A 24384-nucleotide genomic window follows, 5' to 3' on the forward strand; every position below is an offset into this window, starting at 1 on the left:
AATATTATACCATTAGAGGTTCACTTATTTGGCTGAATTTGTAATATTTGCTTTAAAGATCAGTTTGTAGGCAGAGGAGCCTTTGGGCTTCTCATATAGCAGAGGCAGTGTTGAATAATAATAATAGCTAAAAAAGCTAACATTCACTGATTACTTACCATGTGCCAGGCACAGTTCTAAGCATATGTATTTAATCCACACAACAATCGCAGAAGGAAGGCACTATTATTCCCATTTTACAGGTAAGGAAACCAAAGCACAGAGACATGAAGTAAGTTTCCCAGAGAAGAAGTTAAGAGTTCTGGCTCTGGCATCAGACCCTCTATCTTTGACTCCCAGCCCTACAGTTACCGTGATCCTGGAAAAAAATGACATAATCTCTATGGGTCTCTGTTTCCTCATTTGTGAAATGAAGGTAATAATAGTAGCTAATTCTTAGAGCTCATGTAAAGTTTAAGGGCTTAGGACAATGTTGGTCTGAGTAAGCACTCACCGAGTATCAACTCTGTTATTACTATATTCTAAGCTCAAGACCAAAGCTTCTCAGGGTTGGCGAAAGTGGTCAAATGTCACCCCCCACCCCTTGAAGGCTTCCCTTGTGGGGAGGGGAGGAATCATCAGCCAGGACTGCCTACAGAGGGCTGTGGGGGAAGGCACGGGCCTCCATCACCATGTGATCACAGTCCGACGCCCACTCTGCTGGGGCCCCAGTGGCGACAGGACTCACCTCCAAACCAACCTCGGAAGACAGGGAGCCAGGCTTCACATGGCTGATGAAGATGCCGGGTTTCTGGACGGGGCCACTGGAAATGCTGAGGGAGAGATGGGAAATGTGGGTGAGGCTCTGCCCCTCGCCTCTCATCCACTGCAGCACTTGCTCATTTCCCATGTTCTGTCCCTCTGCCTGGGCTTCAGAGGACCCACATGGTGTCAAGTCCTTCAGGATACTGGCCAACCCCTGAGCTTAGTACCCAAGGCCCTGCACTGCCTACCTCTACAGCCTCATCTCCCTCATCTTCCCTGAGCAACAGTCATAGCAAACTACTTGTAATTCCCCCCATCCAACCTCTCACCTAGTATCCCGCATATGCTGCTTCTTCTGTTTTTCTAGCAATTTCCTATTCATTCCTTAAGACTCAAATGTTGTCTCCTCTACAAGGCTTTCACCAAACCCTTTATTCCATCCCAAGACTGAGCTAGTTGCTCCCTTCTCAGTGCTCCTAAAACACCTACAGAAAGGATGGCACACATGCTGTCATTCCCCTCTCCCAGATCTGTGGCAGACATCACTAATTCATCACAGCACTTTCTTACTAAGCCAGGATACAGCCTTAGAATCCTTTTCAAAACAGTACCCCAGGAAGATACTACCAATTGATTAGAGATGGCACAGGACCGGAAACCTATTTGCCATCCCTGACCCAGAATATAGCTTCATTATAGTCCCTGTCACCTTATACTCTAAATATTAATGTGACTGGCTTCTTTATTAGGTTGTAATGTCCTAGAAAAAAGGAAATTTTTATCCCTTATGCTTGGCACGAAAGTGTCCAATAAATGTGAATGAATGGAAATTGTAAGAATATGTTACTTAAATAATAATAGTTAATATTTACCACCCGCTTACTACCTGCTAGGCATTAAGCTTGGTACATTGCTTTTGTCATCTTGTTGCTTCTCACAACAACCCTGACATGTGGGTATCAGCATCCGCAATTTATAGAGGGAGAAACTGAGGCTCAGTGTGGTAAATAACTAGTCCAAGGTTCTAGAGCTCATAAGTGGCAGAGCAGGGCTAGAGCCTAGATCAGGGTGACTGTAGCACCTGCGGGCTTAACAAGAACACCCCGCGGCCATGATGCCTGCCTGGGACTCCCCAGCTCCCCTTTAAGGAAACCCACAAAGCATTAAGTGGCAAGAGAACTATGACAGAGATGACCATCTGAACAGGGCTCTTGTACAGTGACTCAAGGGCCCACCAAAGGGACATGGCCCTGCCCCTGCACCTCAGTTTCCTCATCTTTAAAATGGGGCCTGTTAGAGCTGTCCCACTGGCCCTTATACAGGGCTATTGTGAAGCTCAGAGGGAAATGAGGCACGAAGACTGTCATCACCAGTGGGCAAGTGTGTCTGCAGAGGCAGCAGTGAGAGGGGAGAGGTGTTAGAGGTCTACTGCAGTCTACGGCAATGGGTGAGCCCCAGAGTGTGCTTGCTACCTACCTGCAGCCAAGTCCCCGGGAGCCCACCAGGCTGATGAAGACCTTCTTCTCCTTGTTTTCCCAACTCCCGGGGGAGCCCAGGGTCCCCCTCCCGCCCTGGAGGAGGAATAGAAGCAGGGTTACTGAGTGTCCACATGCACGCAAGTGGCTTCCTGGGCTTGAGAGGCTTTCAGGACAAGCCCTACTGTACCCACACAGGCCTGATTGCTGCTCTGTCCTGGGGAGGGGGTCTGTACCAGCCAGGCCTGGCTGGGGGCCCACAGCTGCACAGCAGCATTCTGGGTATGGCTTTTGGCAATCAGTTTGCGGCGGGGGCTATGTGAAGTCCCTGAAGCCACAAGCCCAAAGCAAACCCTTCCAGGATCGGCTGTCCCTCCTTGAAGACCAACCCGCCCAGGCCCCATTGCAGATGGTCTGGGCCCTTACCCCAGATTCTGACACAAACTGATGCACATACTGCCATTTGAGGGTCTCATCCGGAGAGCTGACGGGAGGGAAAACAGAAGGGGCTGATATTAGGGAGAGATGTTTAAGGGACCAGGCCCAAATCCAGATCAGCCACATGTGGAGCCCCAACCACTGTTAGCCCAGGAGCAGTGCTGGCCTGGGGGGTAGTGGGGTAGACCCTCAGGGCTGACCCCAGGATGCTGAGGTCAGGGTGAAGAAGCTGCCTGGAGGGGTTGGGTCTTGCTCACCTCTTCACCGGGATCAGGCCGATGTCTGTGAGAGAAAGGCCCAGGAGTTAGGATGGCTCCTCTGTTTTCCCTTCCACAAGAGCTGGGCACCCCTGCTGCCCACCTCACCCCACTGCTACCTACCCCCGCCCCCTGACCTCCACACTCACGTCTCACTTTGATGGATACAGTCTTCTTGGTGCGGATGAGGTTGATGACCTCCTCATGGGTGCAGGAAGAGATAGAATATCCATTGATCCGGACAATCTCATCCCCTACCTTGGGCACAGACAGAGGGAATGAGCTCCAGGTTGAGGGAGCATCAGGCAGCTGGGCAGGCTCACTGCCAGATGCTCTGGGCCTGCCCTCTGGGAAAGGGCCATCCAGAAATGGAATGATGACCATCCCTCCCCGCAGAAGAAGCCTTCATATGTGCTCTAGTGTCCAGCACCTCTCTCATCAGACTGAGGAGGCCCAGGGCAGGTGGCACTTCTAAGCAGTCTTTCTATCCCATTTTATAGACGGGGAAACCAAGATAGGGGGTAGGGGCACAGAGAGTGGGTAGCAGAGGTGGGAGTAGAGCTCAGGACTCTGTACCTCACTCTGGTGTCCCTTTTGCCCCACTGGGGCAGCACCAGGTTCTGGAATCCATGTAAGTGTGACCCTTCACTTAGCCTCAAAGCAGTTCTTCCCTGGCCTTTGTCTCACTTTGCCCCTGAGAAACAGGCTTCCCTATCTCTGTTAACCACCACAACACTGTAACTGAGTCGGGGTGGGGAATGTCCATGACTGCTGGCCCGAGAACACACGCACGGTCTTTTTTTCCATTCTATGGAAACTTGGTGAACATTTGAACTCTGCCACAGTCCTGAATTCTAAGTTTCTACTTCGGGGGCAAGCCAAGAACAGAGAATGAGCACAGAGTTAGGCATCAGATGTCCTGAGTTTGAATCCTTGCTTTTATTCTTATTAGCTATGTGATCTTGGGCAAGTCTCTTGAACGTCTGAGCCTCAGTTTTTCTCATGTGTAAAATGGGGGAAAAATGTGGTTCCTGTGAGAATTAAATGAGCTTACGCATGTAAAGCCAGCCAGTGCCTGGCATACAGTAATGCTCAATAAATGGTTGCTATTGTTACTGTTAGTTGGGCCTGAGCCCTAAATACTCTACTGAGATCCCACTTCTTAGGGTTTAGGCCACAGCAGATTAGGAAAGATGGGGGCTCAGAGGCCTGCAGGGCTAGCCCTGGATACAGATCCATGGTGAGACCGCCCCTTGCTGGACACTGCCTCTTGCTCCTCCAAGCACCTTGGCCCTGGGGATTAATCCTGACTCTCTTAAGTGATAACAGCAGGGCTGGAAGGCCCCTCAGAGACCAGCTGAAATTGAGGTCCAGAAGGGTAATGTTTTGTCCAAGGTCACAAAGCAAAACCTGGATGCCCCTCTCCAGTCTAGGGCCAGTGCAGGTCATATGTGCTGACCTTTCGGAGACTTGATGGCAAGGTACATGCGGGGGATGCAGCTTGATTTTCCGTGGGGTCTGGGTGAATTCTGGGTGGGGCTGGGTGAGTATGCTGCCTTGAGGCGATCTCTAGGCCAATGCTCACCCTCTCCAACACTGGCATAGAGTCACCGTCTCGTTATTGCCACCTGAACCACTTCCCTCCTCTACTTGGACACAGACCTCAGTCTTTTCAAGGACCAGACAGGGGACCAGACAGGGGTGGTGAGGGACTCAAAAGGTGTACCAGGAAGGGGTTTACTGAAGAGCCTTCTAATTTCTGGGGACATCTAATGTAAGGAGAACAGCTGGAGCACACTCTGTTCACCACTAGCTTCTTGCACCCACTTTTCACAGCAACCCTGCAGGGAAGGAACCTGAGTCTCTGCTAATCAGATGAGGAAACTGAGGCGCACAGTGGTGAAGTGACCTGCTCAAGGTCACCAAGCTAGTAAATAGTGTTGCTGAGATTTGAAGTCAGGTCTTCCTGACTCCAAAGCATTGTCTCTCGGGTGCCTGAAAGCAGAACCGAAGGGCATGTGGCCAAGCCTGGCTGCAGTTCCCTGTATCCTGCCATCTCTGGGCCCTTGCCACCTGTCAGAGCCCTTGAATCCCATAGGAAAGGCAGGGATTACTCTGTTCATCTTACAGCTGGGCCAACCAAGGCATGGAGAATCATTCTCTGGTCCTAGACTACACACCAAGTTGTGCAGCACAGGCTGCCCTGTGCAGGGCAGAGGGAGTAAGTTAAGACATCATGCAATTGAAAAGCATCTAAAACACTTCCAGCAGAGGGATGGAGTTCCAGGACTTAGTCCCATTGGAGGATCCAAGCCCTCCACCCATCCTCACAGCTCAAATCAGCACAAGGCCTTCAGCCCAGCCAGGCTGTGTCTGAACCTGCCCCTCTCCTGCCTCCTACAATCTTCTCCCAGTTGCCCTCACACATGAGATCTCCCCAGAAACATGAACCCTAGACATGTCAATGGATACAGGCTTTTTTCCCCCAAGCTCCTCAGAGTGAAGTTCCCTGTCTTGTTCCTAAAGGGAATTCACCCAGGGCCCCAGTAAGACTGATTCCCACACAGGCCCTGGCTCAGGGTGCAGGATCGACTTTCCTCTCCCTCTCACTCCCACATGGAGCCCTGCAAAAAAAGCCCTTTGTGGAGGGGCCACGATGACATGAGGATCTGAGGGACAGCGGCAGAAAGGAGAGATGAGCCCCTCAGCCTGTGAATGGGTCGATAACTCATAGGTCTGAGAAACAGTGAAACTCTAAGTTTCAATAAAATGTCCTGACGCCCTTGTCAATGACACACTGCTGAGAAATGCTTGTCCTAGAAGAGCTCGCCCTGGAAAAAAGAGGGCCTCAGCTGACGCCAGAGAGGAGCTCATTATGCATTTTCTCCGCTTGCATTTCTAGGCTGGAAAATGTGCCCCAGCGGAGGGGAATAATGAAGGGGTTGAAATTTCAGATGCCATCGGTGTGCCGTGAGACAGGGATTTAGAACAAAGTGGTGTCTGTCAGCTCCCTGTTTCCACTCCCCACTCTGCAGTGTCTTGCACATTAGCCTGCGAGCCCCCTGAAGCTCCTGGCTTGGCAGCCCAGATTGGGATGTTGATAACAAACACTCTGGAAGTTCAGGGAGGTGGTGAGAGGGCCTCCTTTATCTGGACATAAAAAACACAGCTCTGGGCTCTGTGAGGAGCAAGGTCTGGAGGGTTGCCCATCTCTGCTCAGACACTGAGGTGTGGCGACCCCAAGGGTGCTGAAGAGAGAGCCTTGGGCTTGGCAGTCAGGAGACCTGGGTTCAAATCCTGGTTCTGCCGCTTTCTGGCTGTGTGACCCTAGCCAAGTCGCTGAGCCTCTATTAACAACTCTATCAAATGAAGGTGATACACTCCCTGTACATACTGAGAACTGGTTGTGAGCATGTTACCTGGCATATTATAGGTGTTTATTAAATCTCCTTCTCTTTGTTTATTTAACAAACACAGAGCACTCACGTGCCAGGCACTGTTAAAAGCACTTTATAATATTAATTTATTTATTCCTTATAACAACCTGATGAGGTAGATAGTATTATCATCATCTGTATTTTATAGATGCCACCACCTGTCTGTCAGTTTGTTGTACTGTGGTGGCCCGCATGTTGCTATGAAGTTGGAAGCTATGCCACTGGTATTTCAAATACCAGCAGGGTCACTTATGGTGAACAGATTTCAGTGGAGCTTCCAGACTAAGACAGACTAGGAAGAAAGGCTTGGTGATCTACTTCCGAAAATTAGCCAATGAAAACTTTATGGCTCACAACAGAATATTGTCCAATACAGTGCTAGAATATGAGCCCCCTAGATTGGAAGGCACTACACAATGACTGCAATGATATAGACTCAGACGTGCCAATGATCATGAAGATGGTGCAGGACCAGGCCACATTTTATTCTACTGTACATAAAATCACCGTGAGTCGGAGAGGACGTGACAGAAACTAACAACAACTACTATTTTACAGATGAGGAAACTGAGGCCCAGGGGCTAAGTAATTTCAGCAGTCACACACTGAATGAACAATAAAGCCAAGATCTGAATTGGAGCAATCCAGCTCCAGGTCTGTGCTCGTAAGCAACACACTGCACTGTGCTTTCCTTTTCCCTTCTGGTAAAAGCTTCCGCTGCCAAGACATAACCATACTCCAGCTTCGAGAAGTAGGAAGTGGGGTAAAGTTCGGCAGCAGCTGTTGGGGGAGGCCGTAACCAGGTTCTCAGCTTGATTCAAGAAAACAGACAAGTACCTGCACCCAAATTTCTGTGGGTCTGTGCAAACCTGTCAGGATGTGCCAGCCTCTTTTCTCCCAAAGGCTCAGAAAAGTGGGGTGACCATGTGCTACATGGTCTGGCTGCTGAGTTGGGAGGAGAGGCAGGAAGCCTGAGGTCTGCAGCCCCTGGGTCTGCTAGCTCACCTGGAGCCCGACACTGTCTGCCTGACCGCCTTTGATGAGGTGGGAGATGAAAAGACCACAGCCAAACTCGAGGCCACCACGCACGCTGAGGCCAAGGCCTTCAGGGTGCTGACGGTCCAGACGCACCTCCTTCAGCTTCCTGCCATGAAGAAGAGGGTGTTGATGGTCAAGTTCAGACCCAACTGCCAGCCCTGCCCCATCCGCTAGCCCCATCCCAGGTTGACCTCTTCCACCCCTGCCTCTAGCCCAACTGCCCTCTCCGCACCTGGAGCGCCGGGGTGTCAGTTGGTCATACTCCACCTGGTGCTTCAGCGGGATCAAGGGCCGGATGGCATCAAACAGTGGCAGGCGGCTGGGCTCATTGATGACAAGCTTCAGGTCTCCCACAAGCACAGCCACATCCATGGTCCTGTGGAAACACCGAGGACGCCTGGAGCCTCACCTCCGGCATGACCCCTGGGAGCCACAGATTCCCAGAGAAAGCAGCCCCGGCCTGGGTCCCATCCACTGGGTCCAGGTCTAGGAATCCCTATTTATCCCTTGAGAAGAACTCCTGAAAAGGGGAACTCCCTCTGACTGAGCCTTTAACTTAGCCTGGTGTTCGGAAAGAGCTTTGTTCTCCCATGTAAGTGTCATGAGGAAATGAGCAAGGTAGGGATTGTTAACCCATTTTGCCGATGAAATCGAGTAAGGGTTCAAGCTCAGCTCTGCCTAGTTCTGAAGCCCAGGATCTTTCCAGACAGGAAATCTCTGTATGAGGTGTTGGTGATGCCTTTCACACCCTCATCTCCACTCCTGATGTGCTGCTGAGTTCTGTAAACTTCACCATCTCTCTCACATGTCTCCTCCTTTACCCTGTTCAGACCCTCAACCTCACTGGCCTGTACTTCTCTAGCTGCCTGCTGACTTCCTCACTGTTATCCAATCTTGTCTACATGTAAGTTACTCCCCTTCTCAAAATTCTTTGATGGCTCCCTACTGCCCGGGGACAAATTCCATTCTCCTTGGCAGGCTCAGAGCCCTCCATGACCTGTCTCCCTGGACTTCTCCAGCCTGTGGCTATTTATGGTCTCTGTGTGCCACAAGTTCTATTCCCTGGAATACTCTTGGTCCCCTGTCACAGCTTGTGCTTTCGTGTCTCCACACCTTTGCTGCCGCTGATCCCTCATCTTGGATTGCCCTTCTCTGATATTTCCCCCTATTAAAATCCTTCTTATCAGGAATAAAGGAAAAAGCCACTGAGAATAAGGTAGGACTAGGGATGAAACTTTTCTTCCTAGTCTGTCCTAGTCTGGAAGCTCCACTAAAACCTGTCCACCATGAGTGACTGACCTTGCTGGTATTTGACATACCGGTGGCATATCTTCCAACATCACAGTAACACTCAAGCCACCACAGCCACATGACAAACTGACAGCTCAGACTAAAACAGACTAGGAATAAAGGCCTGGCAACCTACTTTTGAAAATTAGCCAATGAAAACTTTATGGCTCACAACAGAATATTACCCAATATAGTGCTGGAAGATAAGCCCCCTAGGTTGGAAGGTACTCAAAATACACAGTAGCCTCAACAACGGACTTAAGCATACCAACAATCGTGAGGATGGTGCAGGATTGGGCAACATTTCGTTCTGTTGTATATGGGGTCACGATGAGTCACAGCCAACTCAACCGTAACTAACAACAACAGGGCTGAAACGCGAGGAGAGAAGGCAATAGGACCCAAAGTAGGAAATTATTTTGTACCTTTCATTAACTGACCTAGATTTTCTTGTTTGGGGGCAAGGGCTACCGCAGTGCTTAAGGTTTTTTTTGTTTGTTTGTTTGTTGTTTAAAAAAAAAACACTTCTTGTCCTATAAAACCTAGCTCAAGCCTTCCTGGTCCCTTCCCCACAGTTAGAAGTGAAAAATCCTTTTTTCACACCCCTAGAGCATGCTGCTTTTACCTCTATTTGGTTATTTCATTGTAAATTATATTAGAGTTCTTTGTTTGTGTGTGTGTGGGGGGGATGGGTCTGTCCACCTCCCCCCAGTAGGCCACAAGTTACTCAAGGAAAGAGACTGGATCTTACACATTTCTGGATTCTGCATGGTGCCAGCAAGTGGCAGGGGCTCGTACATGTATGTTGAATGCATAAAAAAGCAAGTGGGTAACGAAAGCTATCTGACACAGGGCTGGGGCCAGTGGTATTTCTTGCTCTGTCTCAGCACTGAGCTTACATGGCTACTTGACTGCCTCCCCCATCAGACTGTGAGCCACCTGAGAGCAGGGTCCAGTCTGTCTTGTTCGCAGTGTATCCCCAGCCCCCAGCACAGAGCCAAGCACAAAGTAATTGCAATAAGTATCTGCTGAAATGAGTGAATGGCGTATTTATTTGATTCCCAGGAGCACTGAGACCCTGCCTCCGTGAGATCCCCATGACAGGAGGAGGAGTTCCTCCTGTCTCTCAGAACAACCTATCCCAGGGCTCCCTGAAGGCAGAGGTAGCCGGGGTGGTCCACGGGAGCCAAACCCAACACTCTTACTGGTGATACATCCGCAGCACGTCATAGAGATAGTCCTTCTCGGCGTCATTTTCAATCAGAAAATCCACCTGAAAAACCCAAGGGCAGAATTACAGCCCCAGGCCCAACACCCCCCTGTAGCAGGCCCCAGGGAAAGGGAAACCATCCACAGGGACCTCCCCAGCATCTCCTCAGGGTCGGGGATGTGAGAAGAGGGGGGAAAGCCCGAGGCCAGGCTGCCACAGGGACCTGAGAACATCAGACCCATGCAGACCACCCCAATGTGGCCACAGGAGTACCTTTGCACATCCAGATGTGGCCAGGCTGAGCCTTGTGCCCTGGTAGGTGACATGCACACAAACACAGGGATATACACACATATGCACACACGTGAACCCCTATGTGACAGCAATGTGCCCCTATGGTAGTGCTGCCATTCCCCCCATGGTATGTCACCCATGTCCAGGAGTACCAATGCTAGTGTCAGCTCCCTGGCCTGGAAGAAGCCCATTGTCTTACCTGGTGGTTGCTGTACTGCCGGATAAACGCTTTCAGAAAGGATTTGGGCCACTCGCTCAGATAGCACATCCCACCCACTGGAAGCACCCTACTACTGAGTTCTTCTGGGACCCCTAATGCCAGGGGAACTCCACCCTGTCCCATCCTGGGCTAAGCTGGGTTGGCCCTGATATCTGTCCACTGGTCAGTCTCCAGGCCACTCCCTCCCCTCCCTAGGTCACTGGATGCCTCCCCTCAAGGGGGAGACTCAGGTTACATCATTTCAACTTTGCTGACATCAATGGCTGGGACTCCAAGGTCCAGTTCAGGAGCTGTTTCATTAGCACCTCAATCCCAGGGGACCGGGTGAGCCAGGAGCCCCAAATTCTACTCCCTGGACAGCTCAGTGTAAATTTTTACCCAGTGCTCTCTTCAGAGTAACTGAGTAACAGAGCAAGGTGGAGGCAAGGGGTCTTCGGGTCCCTTCCCCAGCCTCTGCCCAATAGTTTGGTCCAGGGCTCAATCACTCACAGCAAGAAGCTGACGCTGGAAGCTGTAAGCTCCCACCTGGCTGGTTCTCAGAGGAGGGCCAGAGCAGCCTTGCCTCTCTCTTGGACATCTCAAGGATTCTGGAAGACTGGGGGGCAGTCTGTCTGCCTCAACACAGCCCTTGGGAAATCCTGTCCCCTCCTGCCTTCTAGTCCTTGTCCCTGGGCTGATGTGCCCCTTTAGCCTCATTTTGTTTTATGGGCCTGTCTAATCTTTGGATGAAGGGTGAACCTCAGGAGTGACTTCACTACTGAGCTAAAACGGTATCGGGGGGCCATACTCTCAGGGTTTCTCCAGTCTCTGTCAGAGCAGTAAATCTGGTCTTTTTTTGTGAGTTAGAATTTTGTTGTACATTTTTCTCCAGCTCTGTCCAGGACCCTTTATTGTGATCAGCCCTTGTGATTTCTGGCCTGAGCAGGGGGTACAGATGCAGATTTCTGGTCTCCACCTGACAGTACCCCCCTTTGCTCTAAAATCAGGTCAAGCATTTCACTGAAGATGAGAACAATCTAAGGGGCTTATCCTCCACTGGCTCATGGCTTAGACTTATGTTCACCTCATCTGCTCCAACAAGGGCACTTTTGTTTTCTCCTACCTCACTGTCCCTCTCCTCTAGGCAAGGGGCTCCCAGCCAGCTGGAAGATGACAGAAGGGAGCATCTGCTTGAGTGGGTGGTACTAAATCTTAGGGGTTGCCTGGGCTCTTGCACACACCGCTTAAGTGGGCACCTCCAAAAGCCCATTTCTATGAGGAGCCAGCCTGGGACTCTCTCTACCCACTCTGCCTGGGACTGCATGGGGGACTTTACTGAGACAGGGCTGGGGTGCCCATACTTGGCTATGATGGAGTTTGAGCAGAGAAAAATTCTGAACTCCCCTGGGATCAGGAGCGAAAGATATCTTTAAAAAATATAAATTAGATCATGTCATTTGCTTGCTTAATAGCCTTTAACTGCACTTAAAATCCAAACCCAAACTCCTTACCTCGACTTATCAAAGCCCAACCTCAACTCCTACCACTCTCAAACTGTCTCCAGCCTCAGGGCCTTGGTGTCGGCTGTTCCCTGTGCCAGGATTGCTTTCCCACTTCCCTGCATGGCTGGCCCCCTTCCCAGAGGGGTCCTCCCCTATATAGAAGCACCCATCCCCATCCCCTGGAGTTTTTTCAATTCCTTTGTTACATCAAATCACAATTTGTAATTAAAGCTTGCTTGTGTATTGGTTTGTCCATTTCTTCATCAGACAGGAAACTGCATGAGGGGAGGGATAAGATCTGTCTGTTCTAAATGCCAGTTGTTGTTGTTGTTGTTAGGGGCGGTCAGGTTGATTCCGACTCATAACGACCCCATGTGACAGAGCAGAACTGCCCCACAGGGTTTTCTTGGCTGTAATCTTTATGGAAGCAGACCATCAGGTCTTTCTCCCGTGGAACCACTGGGTGAGTTTGAACCACCAACCTTCTGGTTAGCAGCCAAGCAGAACTGTCCCATAGGGTTTCCAAGGCTGTAATCTTTATGGAAGCAGACTGCCACATCTTTCTCCAGCAGAGTGGCTGGTGGGTTCAAACCACTGACCTTCTAGTTAGCAGAGGAACTCTTAACACTGTGCCACCAGGGCTCCTAATACATAGCAAGTGGTCAATAAATAAGTATTGAATGAATTTGTCCATCCCCCTGACTCCTGGTATACCCATACAAATCAGATGGGAGAAAGGGAGTCATAGGAACAGAATGGGTGCCGTAGGTGCTTTCCATGGGCTTTATTCATTTTCTTTTTTTAGTCATACCAGCTCTGTGAGGCTGGCATTCTGATACCATTTTGCAGATAAGGAAACTGAAAATCAGATGTTAAGTCAACTCACCCAACTCCCACAGCTAATGAGTATAATTAAGATTTGAACCTAGGTCTGCCTGGCTCCAAAGCCTATGATCTTTCTACTGCACAGTTTAGTGTGTGGCTTAGGCCTTCCAGGGAAAAAACTCCAAGGCCCCTTTAGGCCAAAATTTTAGACCGTTTGCTTTCAAGTTGTTTCTTATCTCCAATTCCCGTATCTCTCCTCTACACTATCAAGAAAACCCTTTTGGCTCAGTCCATATTTAACAATAAACACAACATCTTTTGAATGACTCTTTGAACAGCAGATGTTCTGCTCTCTACAGGAAACATAAAAGATCCACCTCGCTTGGTTAGAGTAAGAACACCCCTGACCAAAGAGCATCTAGCCATATTCTAGCCTTGGTGGTGACAAGAGAAAGAGGATAGGAGAAGGAATCTCTCTCTCTCTTTTTTTTTTTTACTGAATTTTTTTTTATTGTACTTTAGATGAAGATTTACAGAACAAACTAGCTTCTCATTAAACAGTTAGTACACATATTGTTTTATGACATTGGTTAACAACCCCATGACATGTCAACACTCTCTCTTCTTGACCTTGGGTTCCCTATCACCAGCTTTCCTGTCCCCTCCTGCCTTCTAGTCCTTGTCCCTGGGCTGATGTGCCCCTTTAGCCTCATTTTGTTTTATGGGCCTGTCTAATCTTTGGATGAAGGGTGAACCTCAGGAGTGACTTCACTACTGAGCTAAAACGGTATCGGGGGGCCATACTCTCGGGGTTTCTCCAGTCTCTGTCAGAGCAGTAAATCTGGTCTTTTTTTGTGAGTTAGAATTTTGTTCTACATTTTTCTCCAGCTCTGTCCAGGACCCTCTATTGTGATCCCTGTCAGAGCGCTCAGTGGTGGTAGTCAGGCACCATCTAGTTGTACTGGACCCAGTCTGGTGGAGGCCATGGTAATTGTGGTCCATTAGCCCTTTGGACTAATCTTTCCCTTGTGTCTTTAGTTTTCCTTATTCTCCCTTTCTCCAGATGGGGTGAGACTAGTGGAGTATCTTAGATGGCTGCTCATAGGCGTTTAACACCCCAGATGCTACTCACCAAAGCAGAATGTAGAACATATTCTCTATAAACTGTTATGCTAATTGAGCTAGATGTTCCCTGAGACCATGGTCCCCACAGCAGGAGAGGGAATCTGTTATTGGCTAAGGCCTTAGGACTGGCGTTCTCTCCTATCTCTCTTTGTGGATGTGCCTCCATCCACTGCCTCCTTAGGTTTAAGATGTGATGAACTGTCCTTAGTAGGTGGTGCTTATGCACTGAGTGGAAAGTTGGAGGAGAAGACTAAGGGTCTTGGATTCTGTTTTTTGCCTTCCTTGGGCCAAGCACAAATCACTTGGAGATGGTCTTTGTGGAAAAAAAGCCTGTTCCTGGGGCCCAGGAACTGCATCCAGATGTATCCCGAAAGCACATCCTACCATTCTCCTTCTGAGGCAGCCTGCAGGGTTCAGCTCTTCAGCCTGATGTCTACCCACTCTCACCCAGTTAGATCACTCAAACCCTGGTCTTCAATTCTACTCTTACCCCTTCTCTGGAGTCACTGCCACCACATTCCAAGTGGAACTCTGGCTGCAGCCAAGCAGACCCTTCCCCCACACTTCGGAACCTCCCCATCCTTATTTGGAACATCCCATATACCTCCATAAAGCCTACTGGCCCATTTAAAAAATTTATCTATATGCCGTAACAGCTGGGAAAATATGTCTGGTTTATGCAGAATGCTCTTTAAATATGAATTTCAGTGCTAAATCAACAAGAAGTTTAAAAAGGGTCTTGCACGGGAGGCCACTCAAATAGAAGAATTCTGACCTATTGTAATTCTGATCATTTTCCCCACAGAAGGGTCTCCAAAGCAGCTCAGAGGTAACAGTGCTGGATTGTTCTCTAACCACACACCTCACTCTTTGGGCTTTAAAAGGTACCTCAGAAAACTGAGACAGATGGGAGCCTGAACGTACAGTAACATCACCACCATTATTCAAATTTCACTTTTTAAATATTTAGGAAAACTATACAGTATTCCTTCCTCCCAGAATCTGGATTCTAACAAACATCCCAGGAGGGTCCACTTGGCACCAGTCCTAATGATTAGCTTTGGAGAGTCCAGGGTACTTTGTACCATTCTCCTAATACCTTGCACTCAAGTACCTGTGAAGTACCTGGCACACAGTAGGTAGTCAACCCTCATGTCTCCTCAACTGTGCTCATGATCTTTGCTTCCTTGTGGCACCCAGCATTGTATCTTGCAAACCACGATATAGTATCCACTTACCAAATACAACCTGCTTATATGCACTTGTCCAATATTCATTTATTGAGCACCTACTGTGTGCAAGACACTATGTCTTCTTTCTCCAACTAGATTTAGAGAGCTTTTCCTTTTCTTGGATCTGTCTTGATATCAAGCACAGAAAGCCTAAAGGAGCTCATGGTCTGCAAATAACTGTTGAGGGGTCTCTTTATCACACTAATCCCCATCCAGCTTGTGTCTGGCCCTCTTGGTCCAGCATTAGCATTCTCTAATAGTCAACTGGCTCTGTGCTATCAGCCTGCATGGCAGAGGTGGGGGTGGGGGTGGAAGGCTGCGGTGCAGAAGAAGGAAGGACTGTGTCCAACACCTCCACCCTCACAAGTTTCAGGACCCTTGTCTGGGGCATAGGAGGCAAACTCTGGGTTTGGCCTTGGAGCCCTCTCAAGCCTCATCATCCTGCATTCCTGGTTCTTCAGGACAGCCGTCAGCAAAACCACACATTTAATTCAAGCAAATTCAACTCCATGTGTGCACCCAGCCAAAGAGGGAGCAAGAGAGCAAGAATTTAAATAATGGATGTTGTTCACTCAATGAATGTCTGCTCTCCCCAGCTGTCTTGCGCATTAAATGAATGAATAAATACATGTAAAGCACTTAGGACAGTTCCCAGGACATCCCCAGGGCTGTAATCTTCTCCACTTGTGCATCCAGACCCAATCTCCAGGTTTCCCCACCTGCTCTGCGTCCCGGGAGGCTATACCTGGGCTCCCATACCCCCCAGCTTCCTGCTGAGTTCAGCCAATGGGAGGCACAAACAGGAGGTGAGAGGACAGGAGGGGACAGGACGTGAGGAGAAAGGCATTGGGATCCTTATTCCTTGGCTCTCTCCCTGCTGGACTGGGATTGTCAGGTTCCTCCACCTAAGGCTGCTGCTCCTGTCAGACCCTCTCCCATAGCCATAGTTCTCCTTGCCCCTTGGGAGCGCTGGCTTCCTGCTGCTGCTAGTCTCATGGGGGTGTTACCATGCCTTGTTGGCTCATGTATCCTGCCCTTTGCTATACATAGTCCCTCCTGCTGGGACTCTGACCGGTATGAAACATTACCTGGTAGTAGCAGTAGTAACAGCAGTATTCCCTTTCTGTGAACTCTCCCTCAACCTTTAAGACTCACCTCAAATGTCACCCTCTCCTTGGTCGAGTCTTTCCTCAGACTCCCCAGCAGGGACAGTCATGTTGTCCTCTGTGAACATGACAGCTCTTTGCTCCCACCTTTGCCACGGGACTCCCCAAGTTGTGTTGTAATTTCCCTTTACATGCCCGTCTCCCCATTAGACTGTGTGAGGCCCAGACACAGGCTTGGGGTGTGAGCATGGAGGGTGGGAGCAGACAGGAAAACGCCAACAAGCCCCCTACCCAACTGGGTCTGCACCTCTCTGTGCTTCAGCTTCCTCGTCTGTAAAATGGGGATTAAAAGAAGTATCTACTTCATAGGATTACCGTGAGGATTCAATGAGTTAATAATTGTATGAGTTTTTTAAAATAATTAAGACAGTCCCAGTTGCTGTTGAGTTGATTCCAATACAAGACGGCCCTGTGTGTCAGAGTGGAACTCTGCTCTGCAGGGTTTTCAATGGCTGACTTTTTGGAAGTAGATTGCCTGGCCTTTCTTTCAAGGCACTTATGGGTGGACTTGAACTTCCAATTTTTCAGTTAGCAGCCGAGTGCATTAACAATTTGCACCACCCAGGAACTCTAAGAGTTTAGAACAGAGACTGGCAAATAGTAAGCACTTTCTAAGGGTTAGTTAAATACAATTAACCATTGTCGTTGATTGGATTCGGACTCATAAAGACCCTACGGGACACAAGCCCCATTGGGTTCCCAAGGAGCAGCTGGTGGATTCGAATTGCCAGCCTTTTGGTTAGCAGCCGAGCTCTTAACCACTGTACCACCAGGGCTCCACAAATTAAGTAAGACTAAATAAATAAAAATTCTATATCCTCAGCAGGTGGTACACAGTAGGCCCTCAATAAATGTTGCTGGGATAACTGGATCCAGCCACACTTCTTCCCAAGCCTTCAGAGTGTGCATCCCAGGTACTGCTGGGTTTGCTTGACTCTTATTTTATTATCATTTATTTTTTCAAGAGACTCTTGTCTTGCTAGCTAGTTTGCAGCATTTGACCCATTACTTGGCACAGCTGATCATGCCCCTCTTTTCCCGATTCTCCTTCGACCTCACTTGTTGCTCCTCCTTTCGTCTAAAGGTTAGGGTGCCCCTGGGCTCTGACGCGGGTCTTCTCTCCATCTCGTTGTTTCCCTAAATGACCTCATCAGCCTAAGGGTTCAAATACTATTTTATTCCCCAAAGTCTTACCTATACTTAACTCCTACAGTCACTGGCCTTCTCAATCCACATTTTCCCTTGAGGGTCTAAAAGACAACTCAAACTTAAAACATCCAAAATGGAACTCATGGTTTCCACCGCCTTTCACTCTGTCCTCACCAGTCTGCTCTTGCTCTCAAAACTTAGAGTCACCCTTGATGCATCTCTTTCCATCCCTGCAGCCAATCCATCAGCAAGGCCTATTGGTTCTACCTTTAAAATGGATCCTGCATCTGACCACTTCTCACTCTAATCTAAGCCCCATCTCTGGTCTGGGCTACTCAAGGGCCTCCTGATTAGTGTCTCCCTTCCACTCTTGGCCCTCTCCAGTCTGTTCTCTACATAGCAACCAGAGCAGACCATTTAAAATGCAAATCTAATCATGCCACTCCCCTGCTGGCTTCTCATCTCACTTAGAACAAAATCCATAGTCCTGACAAAGACCCCCGCCACTCCTCTGGCGGCATCTACCACTCTCTACTTCAATAATTCCTCTCAGACTCACTGTCCTACTTGGCTACTCCTAAACACACCAAGCATACACTTGCCTCAGGGCCTTTGCACTTGCTGTTCCCTCTGCCTGGAATGCTCTTCCACATATATCTTCATGGCGCCTTCCCTCACTTCTTTCAGGTCTCTGCTCAAATGTCACCTCCTCAGAGAGACCTTCCCTGACTACTCTTTATAAAGTACCACCCCTTCACACTCTCCTCTTACCTCAGTTAATTTTTTTTATAGCATTTACCACTACTTAGCATTATATAATACTTTTTTTAGCTTACCTGGTAACTGTCTGTCTTCCCTACTACAATGTGCTTTTTAAGAGGGCAGGGACTTTGTTTTGTTCTTCAATACTTACAACACTACCTGGCACATATTAGGGGCTCAGGCTCAGTTAATATTTATTGCATGTGTGAATGAATGAATGAATGATAAGCAAACTCCTAGAAGGCAGTGGCTCTTGCTAACCCTCTTATTTATCCCACTCCACCCTCAGATGCCTTGTCTAGGGCAGGGTACACCACAGATATCCATAAATGCATGATTGCAGAACAGGCAATAAATACTTTTTGAGCAAATGAGTAGTCAAGTTCCTGCAGGGTGCAGGTGCCATGAGCAGAGGGGTAGCCTTCTTTTGAGAAGCTGGCTCTCTGGGGGAGAGGTTTTGGTCTCTGATCACCGCCCCCATTGGTATCCTTGGTTACCAAAAGGCCCTGCAAGTGTTGCTGGTGGCCTTGGGGAAACTGCACAAGCCCAGAGGAGCAGATTCCATGAGACAGCTTGGAGCCTGTTGGCTCTGCTGGCAGCAGTTGGGAACAGTGTGGCCCTTTACTGTATGGTTACTCTATGCCCAGAGCAGCCAGTACTTGAATTCCAGTTTACTGCTAAGTGTCCTGTGAGGTAAGCACTACAAACCACACCTCACAGCCGAGGAAACTAAAGCTCAGAGAGGTTAAGTGGTTTGCCCAAGGTCTTCTCACTGGCAGTGAGTGACAGCATTGAGATTTGACCCCAGTTGTGTCTAACTCCAGATAAAAAACAACAACAGCAGATATTTATTGAGGGCTCACTCAGTGCCAGGCTCTATTCTAAGCTCTCTACATACAGGTAGCTCTCATTTAGCCTTCACAATAACCTTACTAGTTAAATAGTATTAGTACCCTCATTTCACAAATTAGAGAGCTAAGGCACAAGAGAGGTTAAGAAACTTCCTCAAAGTCACACAGCACTTTCCACTACAACACACTACTCTAAACTCTACCTCTAACAACTAAGGATTTAGATACACACCATTCCCAAGGAGTAAATTTAAAACACTAAGGAAGGGACACCTTGAAAGCAATCATCAGCAGGTTGTAAATTTCACCCAGTATGCCCACCATCTCTATGCTCTGCTGTTCCATCCACTCTCCCCAGTTCCTGGAATATCCCAACCTGAGAGGGGAAGGTGCTGCTGTCTTCGAAGCAGCAGGGTACAAAGTCCAGCCCAGGCCTTGCCCAGCTTGGCACCGCCCTGTCTGCACACACAGGGGCATTAATACGTAATGACTCTTGTATGAGGAAGAGCAGAGCAGTGAAAACACAGAGGCCTGAGGCCCTTCAGAGCCCATGGGGTTTGGGGAGGAGGGACAGAGGTTAACACAGGGGCCAAGTCAGTCAACAGGACCAAAGAGCTGATTGTCTCAAAAGAGGCAAAGAGTAGGTACCCTAAGGGGAGAAGGCAAAAGAGGACCAGCTTAATCTTCAGCCCAGGGGCAGGAAAGTGAAATTCAAGCCTGAGTACTGGCGTGGGGACGGGAGGCTGGGCTCCTTCAAAGTGGGTTGTCTGAAATCTACACTTGCCAAACGTGTTCCTCGCCCCCACCCTCCCACCCTGTCACGTCCCCCTGCAACAGAATGCAGTGTGAGCACTGTCTCAGGCTCTCCTTGGTGTTCGCCAGCCCCCACAAATCCTGCTGAGCTTCCAGCTCTCTCTCAGCCCTGGGAGCAGGCTCAGGGATGCCCAAGGCCTTGTTTCTAGACTTCTGCCAGTATGAGCTGCCCTCTTTGTGCCAGCACCAAACCTTGATCATAGCACCCAAGTACCATAGTGTAGAGTCTGCCTCCCACCCACACCACCAGCAATTTGAGGGCACAGACCGAGTCTGGCAAAGAGTGGGTGCTCAAACATGTTTACTAAACGAATGATTGATCCTGGTCCCTGGTCCCAATACTGGCTGGCTCCTTGGGTTCTTCTAGGCCTTTCTATGGGGAGGGTGGGATTAATAAGCCCCATGACCTTGCCTACCTGAGGTCAGGCCTGGGAAGGCATTTTACTTGATCTAAACATGCTGCCCCTCTGGGGCTATGGGAGGGCCTTGGGGCACACAGTCAACACCCTTAAGCTGGACCCGTGGGCAGCTCCAGACACCCCTGGCTTCATGCCCTGGGCTTTGAGGCATCCTAAGGCCTATGGGAAGGCCCACTAGTCTCCTGGAAGGGCCCTTTCTAGCTTCTGGGCCTTTGCTGATCTTGCACACCTCTGGAAACAGTTCTGAAAACGCCCTGGGTGAAATCTGGCAGCTTCCAGCATTGGTGTTTAAGCATCCCTCACTGGACATACCGGGGGAGATGAGGCTCTACCTGGAGGCTCTGGGTGGCCACAGCCCAGCTCCTCATACCCAAAAGATGACCTCCAGGACTTGGTCATTTGAGGCCACCCTCAGTGACCCCCCTTCCTCTCCTCTGCCACCCAGCCAGCACCAGTTTCTCAGCTGCTTTCCAGGCCTTAAGCACAGTTAGATACAATTTGAAAGTTGATGTAGTGATTCTTTTTATAGATAGGGAAACTGAGGTAGGTGGATGATTTACCGGAGCTCCACAATCAGCTGGTGGAGCTAGTCCTCATTCCTTTGCACCATGAATGCCCCACAGGACCCCAGAAATCCCCCCCATTTCAGTGGTGCAACGATCCTTATCTAACACAACTTGTTCCCCGGTGGGCTTCCTTCTGTGTTGGATTTCAGGGTAGGCATCCCCCTGAAACGCCCCCTTAAGCATGTAGGGGCCTCCCTGAAGTGCTTCGAACTCCTGTGTTGAGGTCAAAGGGCAGAATGACACCCATTTTCCTTCCTCCAAATCCTCACCTCTGAGACACTGCCCCAGACTCTATCCACATGCTTCAACAGCCATGGGCTGGGGGCACTGGAGGGAGGGGTGTCTGCCCACTATGGGACACATCAGAGAAGTGTCCTATCTCAGGTCAGTGCTCCAAGGAATTCCAATCCCAGAGACTGTCCCCGTCCTTGGAGGGCAGAAGGAGAAGGGGCACTTGTAAGAGACCAGTTTAGCGATCCCTGAACCTGGAGCCCAAGTGTTCTCTCCCATATTTTACTAGGGATCCCTGACGGTAGCCAAATGGGCCCTGGGAGTCCCATCCCACCCAGAGCCCTCAGGCCTGGCTGGAAAAGGGAGGGGTGCCGCCGAGGGTGTCCATCTCCCAGTAATCCCCCCACCCATCTCACCCCAGACTCTGGGGTCTTCGGAACTTGGGGCGCCCCTTGCAGCTCTGACCTTGTGCCGGAATTCCCGGGCCACCTTCCTGTCCATGGCTGGGCCGGTTCTAGCCGCGTCGCTGCGCGACCCGCTCCCTCGGCACGTAGCTGCAGGGAGCTGGCTGGAGCTACGACCGTGGTGGGCGGAGACTCCTCCGGGACTGGGGGAGGGGCCCGGACTAGTGAGGGCAGGGCTGCTGGGAGGAGGGAGACGACAGCACTAATCTCCTTGCCGCCAAATCACGCCCGGTGAGCAAAGGGGCCGCAATGTGTGTATGTGGTGGTGGGTGTGTATGTGGTGGTGGTGGTGGTAGTGATAGTGGTTGGGATCGAGGCTGGCGCTCCTCCTGAGGTGGCCTCCGAACACACGAGGTTGCTGGAGAGGGTCACAGAGGTGTGGGGAAGAGTCTTGGGATCTATTGTGGGGGCCTGAACCTAGAGATCCAGAGACTGTTTACGTTGGTGGTTAGGGGGTGGAATAATCTTGTCAGTCTTCTCTGAGTACACAAATAGAGGCCCATCGACTCTTCTGGGGCTGTCACCCATTGTTGCACATCGGCCCTTCGGCATACATTCCATAATAACCCGTTGCCCTCCTGACTAATGGTGACCTCATTGTTACAGAGTGGAACTGCTCCATGGGGTTTTCTTGGCTGTAATTTTTACAGAAGCAGATTGCCAGGCCTTTCTTCCTCTGTGCCGCTGGGTGGGTTCCAACAGCCAACCTTTAGGTTAGCAGTCCAGCGCAAATCATTTGCACCACCCAGGGACCTATACTCTTCATAATAGCCTCCTCAATAAACTTTTCTGACTGGGAAGAAATCCTTGATCTATGAATTCCTTGGGGGCAGAGCTGGGTCTTATTGTAGCCTGCAGAAGATTCAATGAACTGTGGATGGATGGGTGGCCAGGAACCTGGAGCAGTGAGTGGGAGTGCCTGCCTCATCCCACCCCTCCTGACCCCCTCCCCTCAAATAATGACAACAACCACAAACACACGCACACACACTCACTGAAGCATAAAAAGGCCTGGCAGTGACATCCTGGTTTATGGCTGACCTTTATCCACAGCCCAGACCCCACCCATTCGTTTTAGTCAATTCAGCCAAACTTTGACGAACATCTAGGTCTAGTGCTGGAGTGCAGAAACAGTGATCAATCAGGTCTGGGTGAGACTGAGAGAAGACTGAGGCCAAGAGAGGGGTGATAAAATCGGTGTCAGTGGGGAAGTGCGGTATCGTTAATTATGCAGCTTGTCCCTGGATTCAACCTAGGGTGGGGACTTGACCCGTTTGTACTGTGTCAAGGGGCAGGGGGCAAGGAGATGGAAAGCAGTTCAAATCAAGTTACCACCTGCAATTGTAACTTTAGGGGCACCCTGAAGACCCCCTGCTCTGCATCCCATCCAACAATAGCTAAATTTTACAAGCAGACTATTTTCATTTGGACTAAATTATTGCCTAATTTAAGATATAAATTCCTCCTGGGAAAGAACCCTAAAATATTATCTGTGTTTTCACCTTACTATTAGCTAGTTAAGTAGGAGATAAAAGGGAAGGACTTGTGGGATTTTCAAAGGTCCAGAAAAGACTCCACAAAATATATTCCCCTTCAGCTTGCTTCATTGATCCTCTACATTTCTTAAATATGTCACATGGTTGTTTATTTCATATTTAGAATCCAGGCAGAGTGGCAAATGTCCTTGGGAGGGGGAACAAGGTCCACTGTCACCCTAATCCTTTTACATGACCACCGCCACTGCACACTCCCTCCTTATTTAGTGTTCCTCTCTTGGTTTTGGGGACAGCACTGAGTCCTGGTTCTCCTCTCCCATAAATGTTCCTTTTCAAGCTCCCTCTGAGACAGCCCTGCCTCTACCCATTCCTTAACTAGCGCCCTTTAAAGCTTCATCATTGGCTTTCTCTTCTCTGCTTTCCCGTCTATGCCCATGGCTTCAAATATACTGTATGAGGATAGCTGTGTGTGCTTTATCTACTGTATTCCCAAAACAGTGTGTAGCACAGAGTACGTGCTGAACAAATTTGCTAGATGCATGAATAAATGAGTGCATTCCAAAACTATACCCCTGCCCAGGGTCTACTGAGGCCAATACCGTCATCATCCCCAGCACCACCATCATCATCTGCAGGGTCTTGCATCTAGTTAGTGTTCCCTAAGCATTGGCCATGTGAAAGATGTATAGGTTCCTAAGGCTCTCAGGCTAGCTTCATTTTTTAATTCCTCTTGGACAAAGACTGCATCTTGTTCACAAAATTAAAGTTGTTTTTGCCAAACTCTGGCCTTGATGGAGCAATAACATGGGAATATGAAGCACTTCTGTCATTCAGCAAACATTTCCTGAGCCGGGGCCTGAGCTAGTGCTGATCCATTCCCTAGAGGAGCTCAATTCTGGGGGTAAGGTGGGGACTTAGGGACACAGGTAGAAGCTGACTAGGGCTCTGCGGGCGCTGACCCTCGTTCTGCTACTGACCACAGACCAATGACCACTGAGTGGTATGTCTCAGGGTCTCAGTACAGCTGTCTGTGAAATGAGAGTAAAACCAGACTCACACCAGCATCTTGGGGCTGTGGTGTAATGGGCTTTCAGGACCCACGTTCCTGAGCCAGGGACCTCTGAGCAGTAAGTGGATTTAGGGGCTGCACAGACTACCTCCTTGCTCCTCCAGGGGATTTAGCACTGAGTGATCTGAATACAGCCTCCCCATCAGTAGGAACAGCTACAGGCCGAGAAGGCGCCTAAATTATGGTAATGAGCTGGGCAGTCCTGTTGTTCCAGCTCGGGGAGGAGCCAAGCTTGCTAGGAGGGGCAGAGGGAGCTCTGGGGCGTGAGAGCTAGAGGGACCGCGGCTGCAGAGTGGAGGTGTGACCCTGCCTTCTCTGCGAGAGGCGTCTCA

At 49.6% G+C, this 24384-nt stretch overlaps 1 protein-coding gene across 1 annotated transcript in view; it reads right to left on the minus strand.

Moving 5' to 3' along the window:
- The window catches only part of USH1C (USH1 protein network component harmonin), a 47719-nt gene extending 37268 nt beyond the window's left edge, over positions 1 to 10451 (minus strand). The window contains exons 1-9 of the mRNA XM_023736967.1: positions 10383 to 10451; positions 9885 to 9952; positions 7622 to 7765; positions 7357 to 7495; positions 3064 to 3172; positions 2915 to 2939; positions 2646 to 2703; positions 2221 to 2315; positions 728 to 812 (exon numbers count right to left, since the gene is read on the minus strand). Coding sequence (XP_023592735.1) covers positions 728 to 812; positions 2221 to 2315; positions 2646 to 2703; positions 2915 to 2939; positions 3064 to 3172; positions 7357 to 7495; positions 7622 to 7765; positions 9885 to 9952; positions 10383 to 10451 — 792 coding nt within the window. The remainder of the gene's footprint in view (positions 1 to 727; positions 813 to 2220; positions 2316 to 2645; positions 2704 to 2914; positions 2940 to 3063; positions 3173 to 7356; positions 7496 to 7621; positions 7766 to 9884; positions 9953 to 10382) is intronic.
- Between the last annotated feature and the right edge of the window lie 13933 nt (positions 10452 to 24384).

The sequence above is a fragment of the Trichechus manatus genome, unplaced genomic scaffold (genome assembly GCF_000243295.1).
Source record: "Trichechus manatus latirostris isolate Lorelei unplaced genomic scaffold, TriManLat1.0 scaffold00006, whole genome shotgun sequence".
NCBI classification, from domain to species: domain Eukaryota; kingdom Metazoa; phylum Chordata; class Mammalia; order Sirenia; family Trichechidae; genus Trichechus; species Trichechus manatus.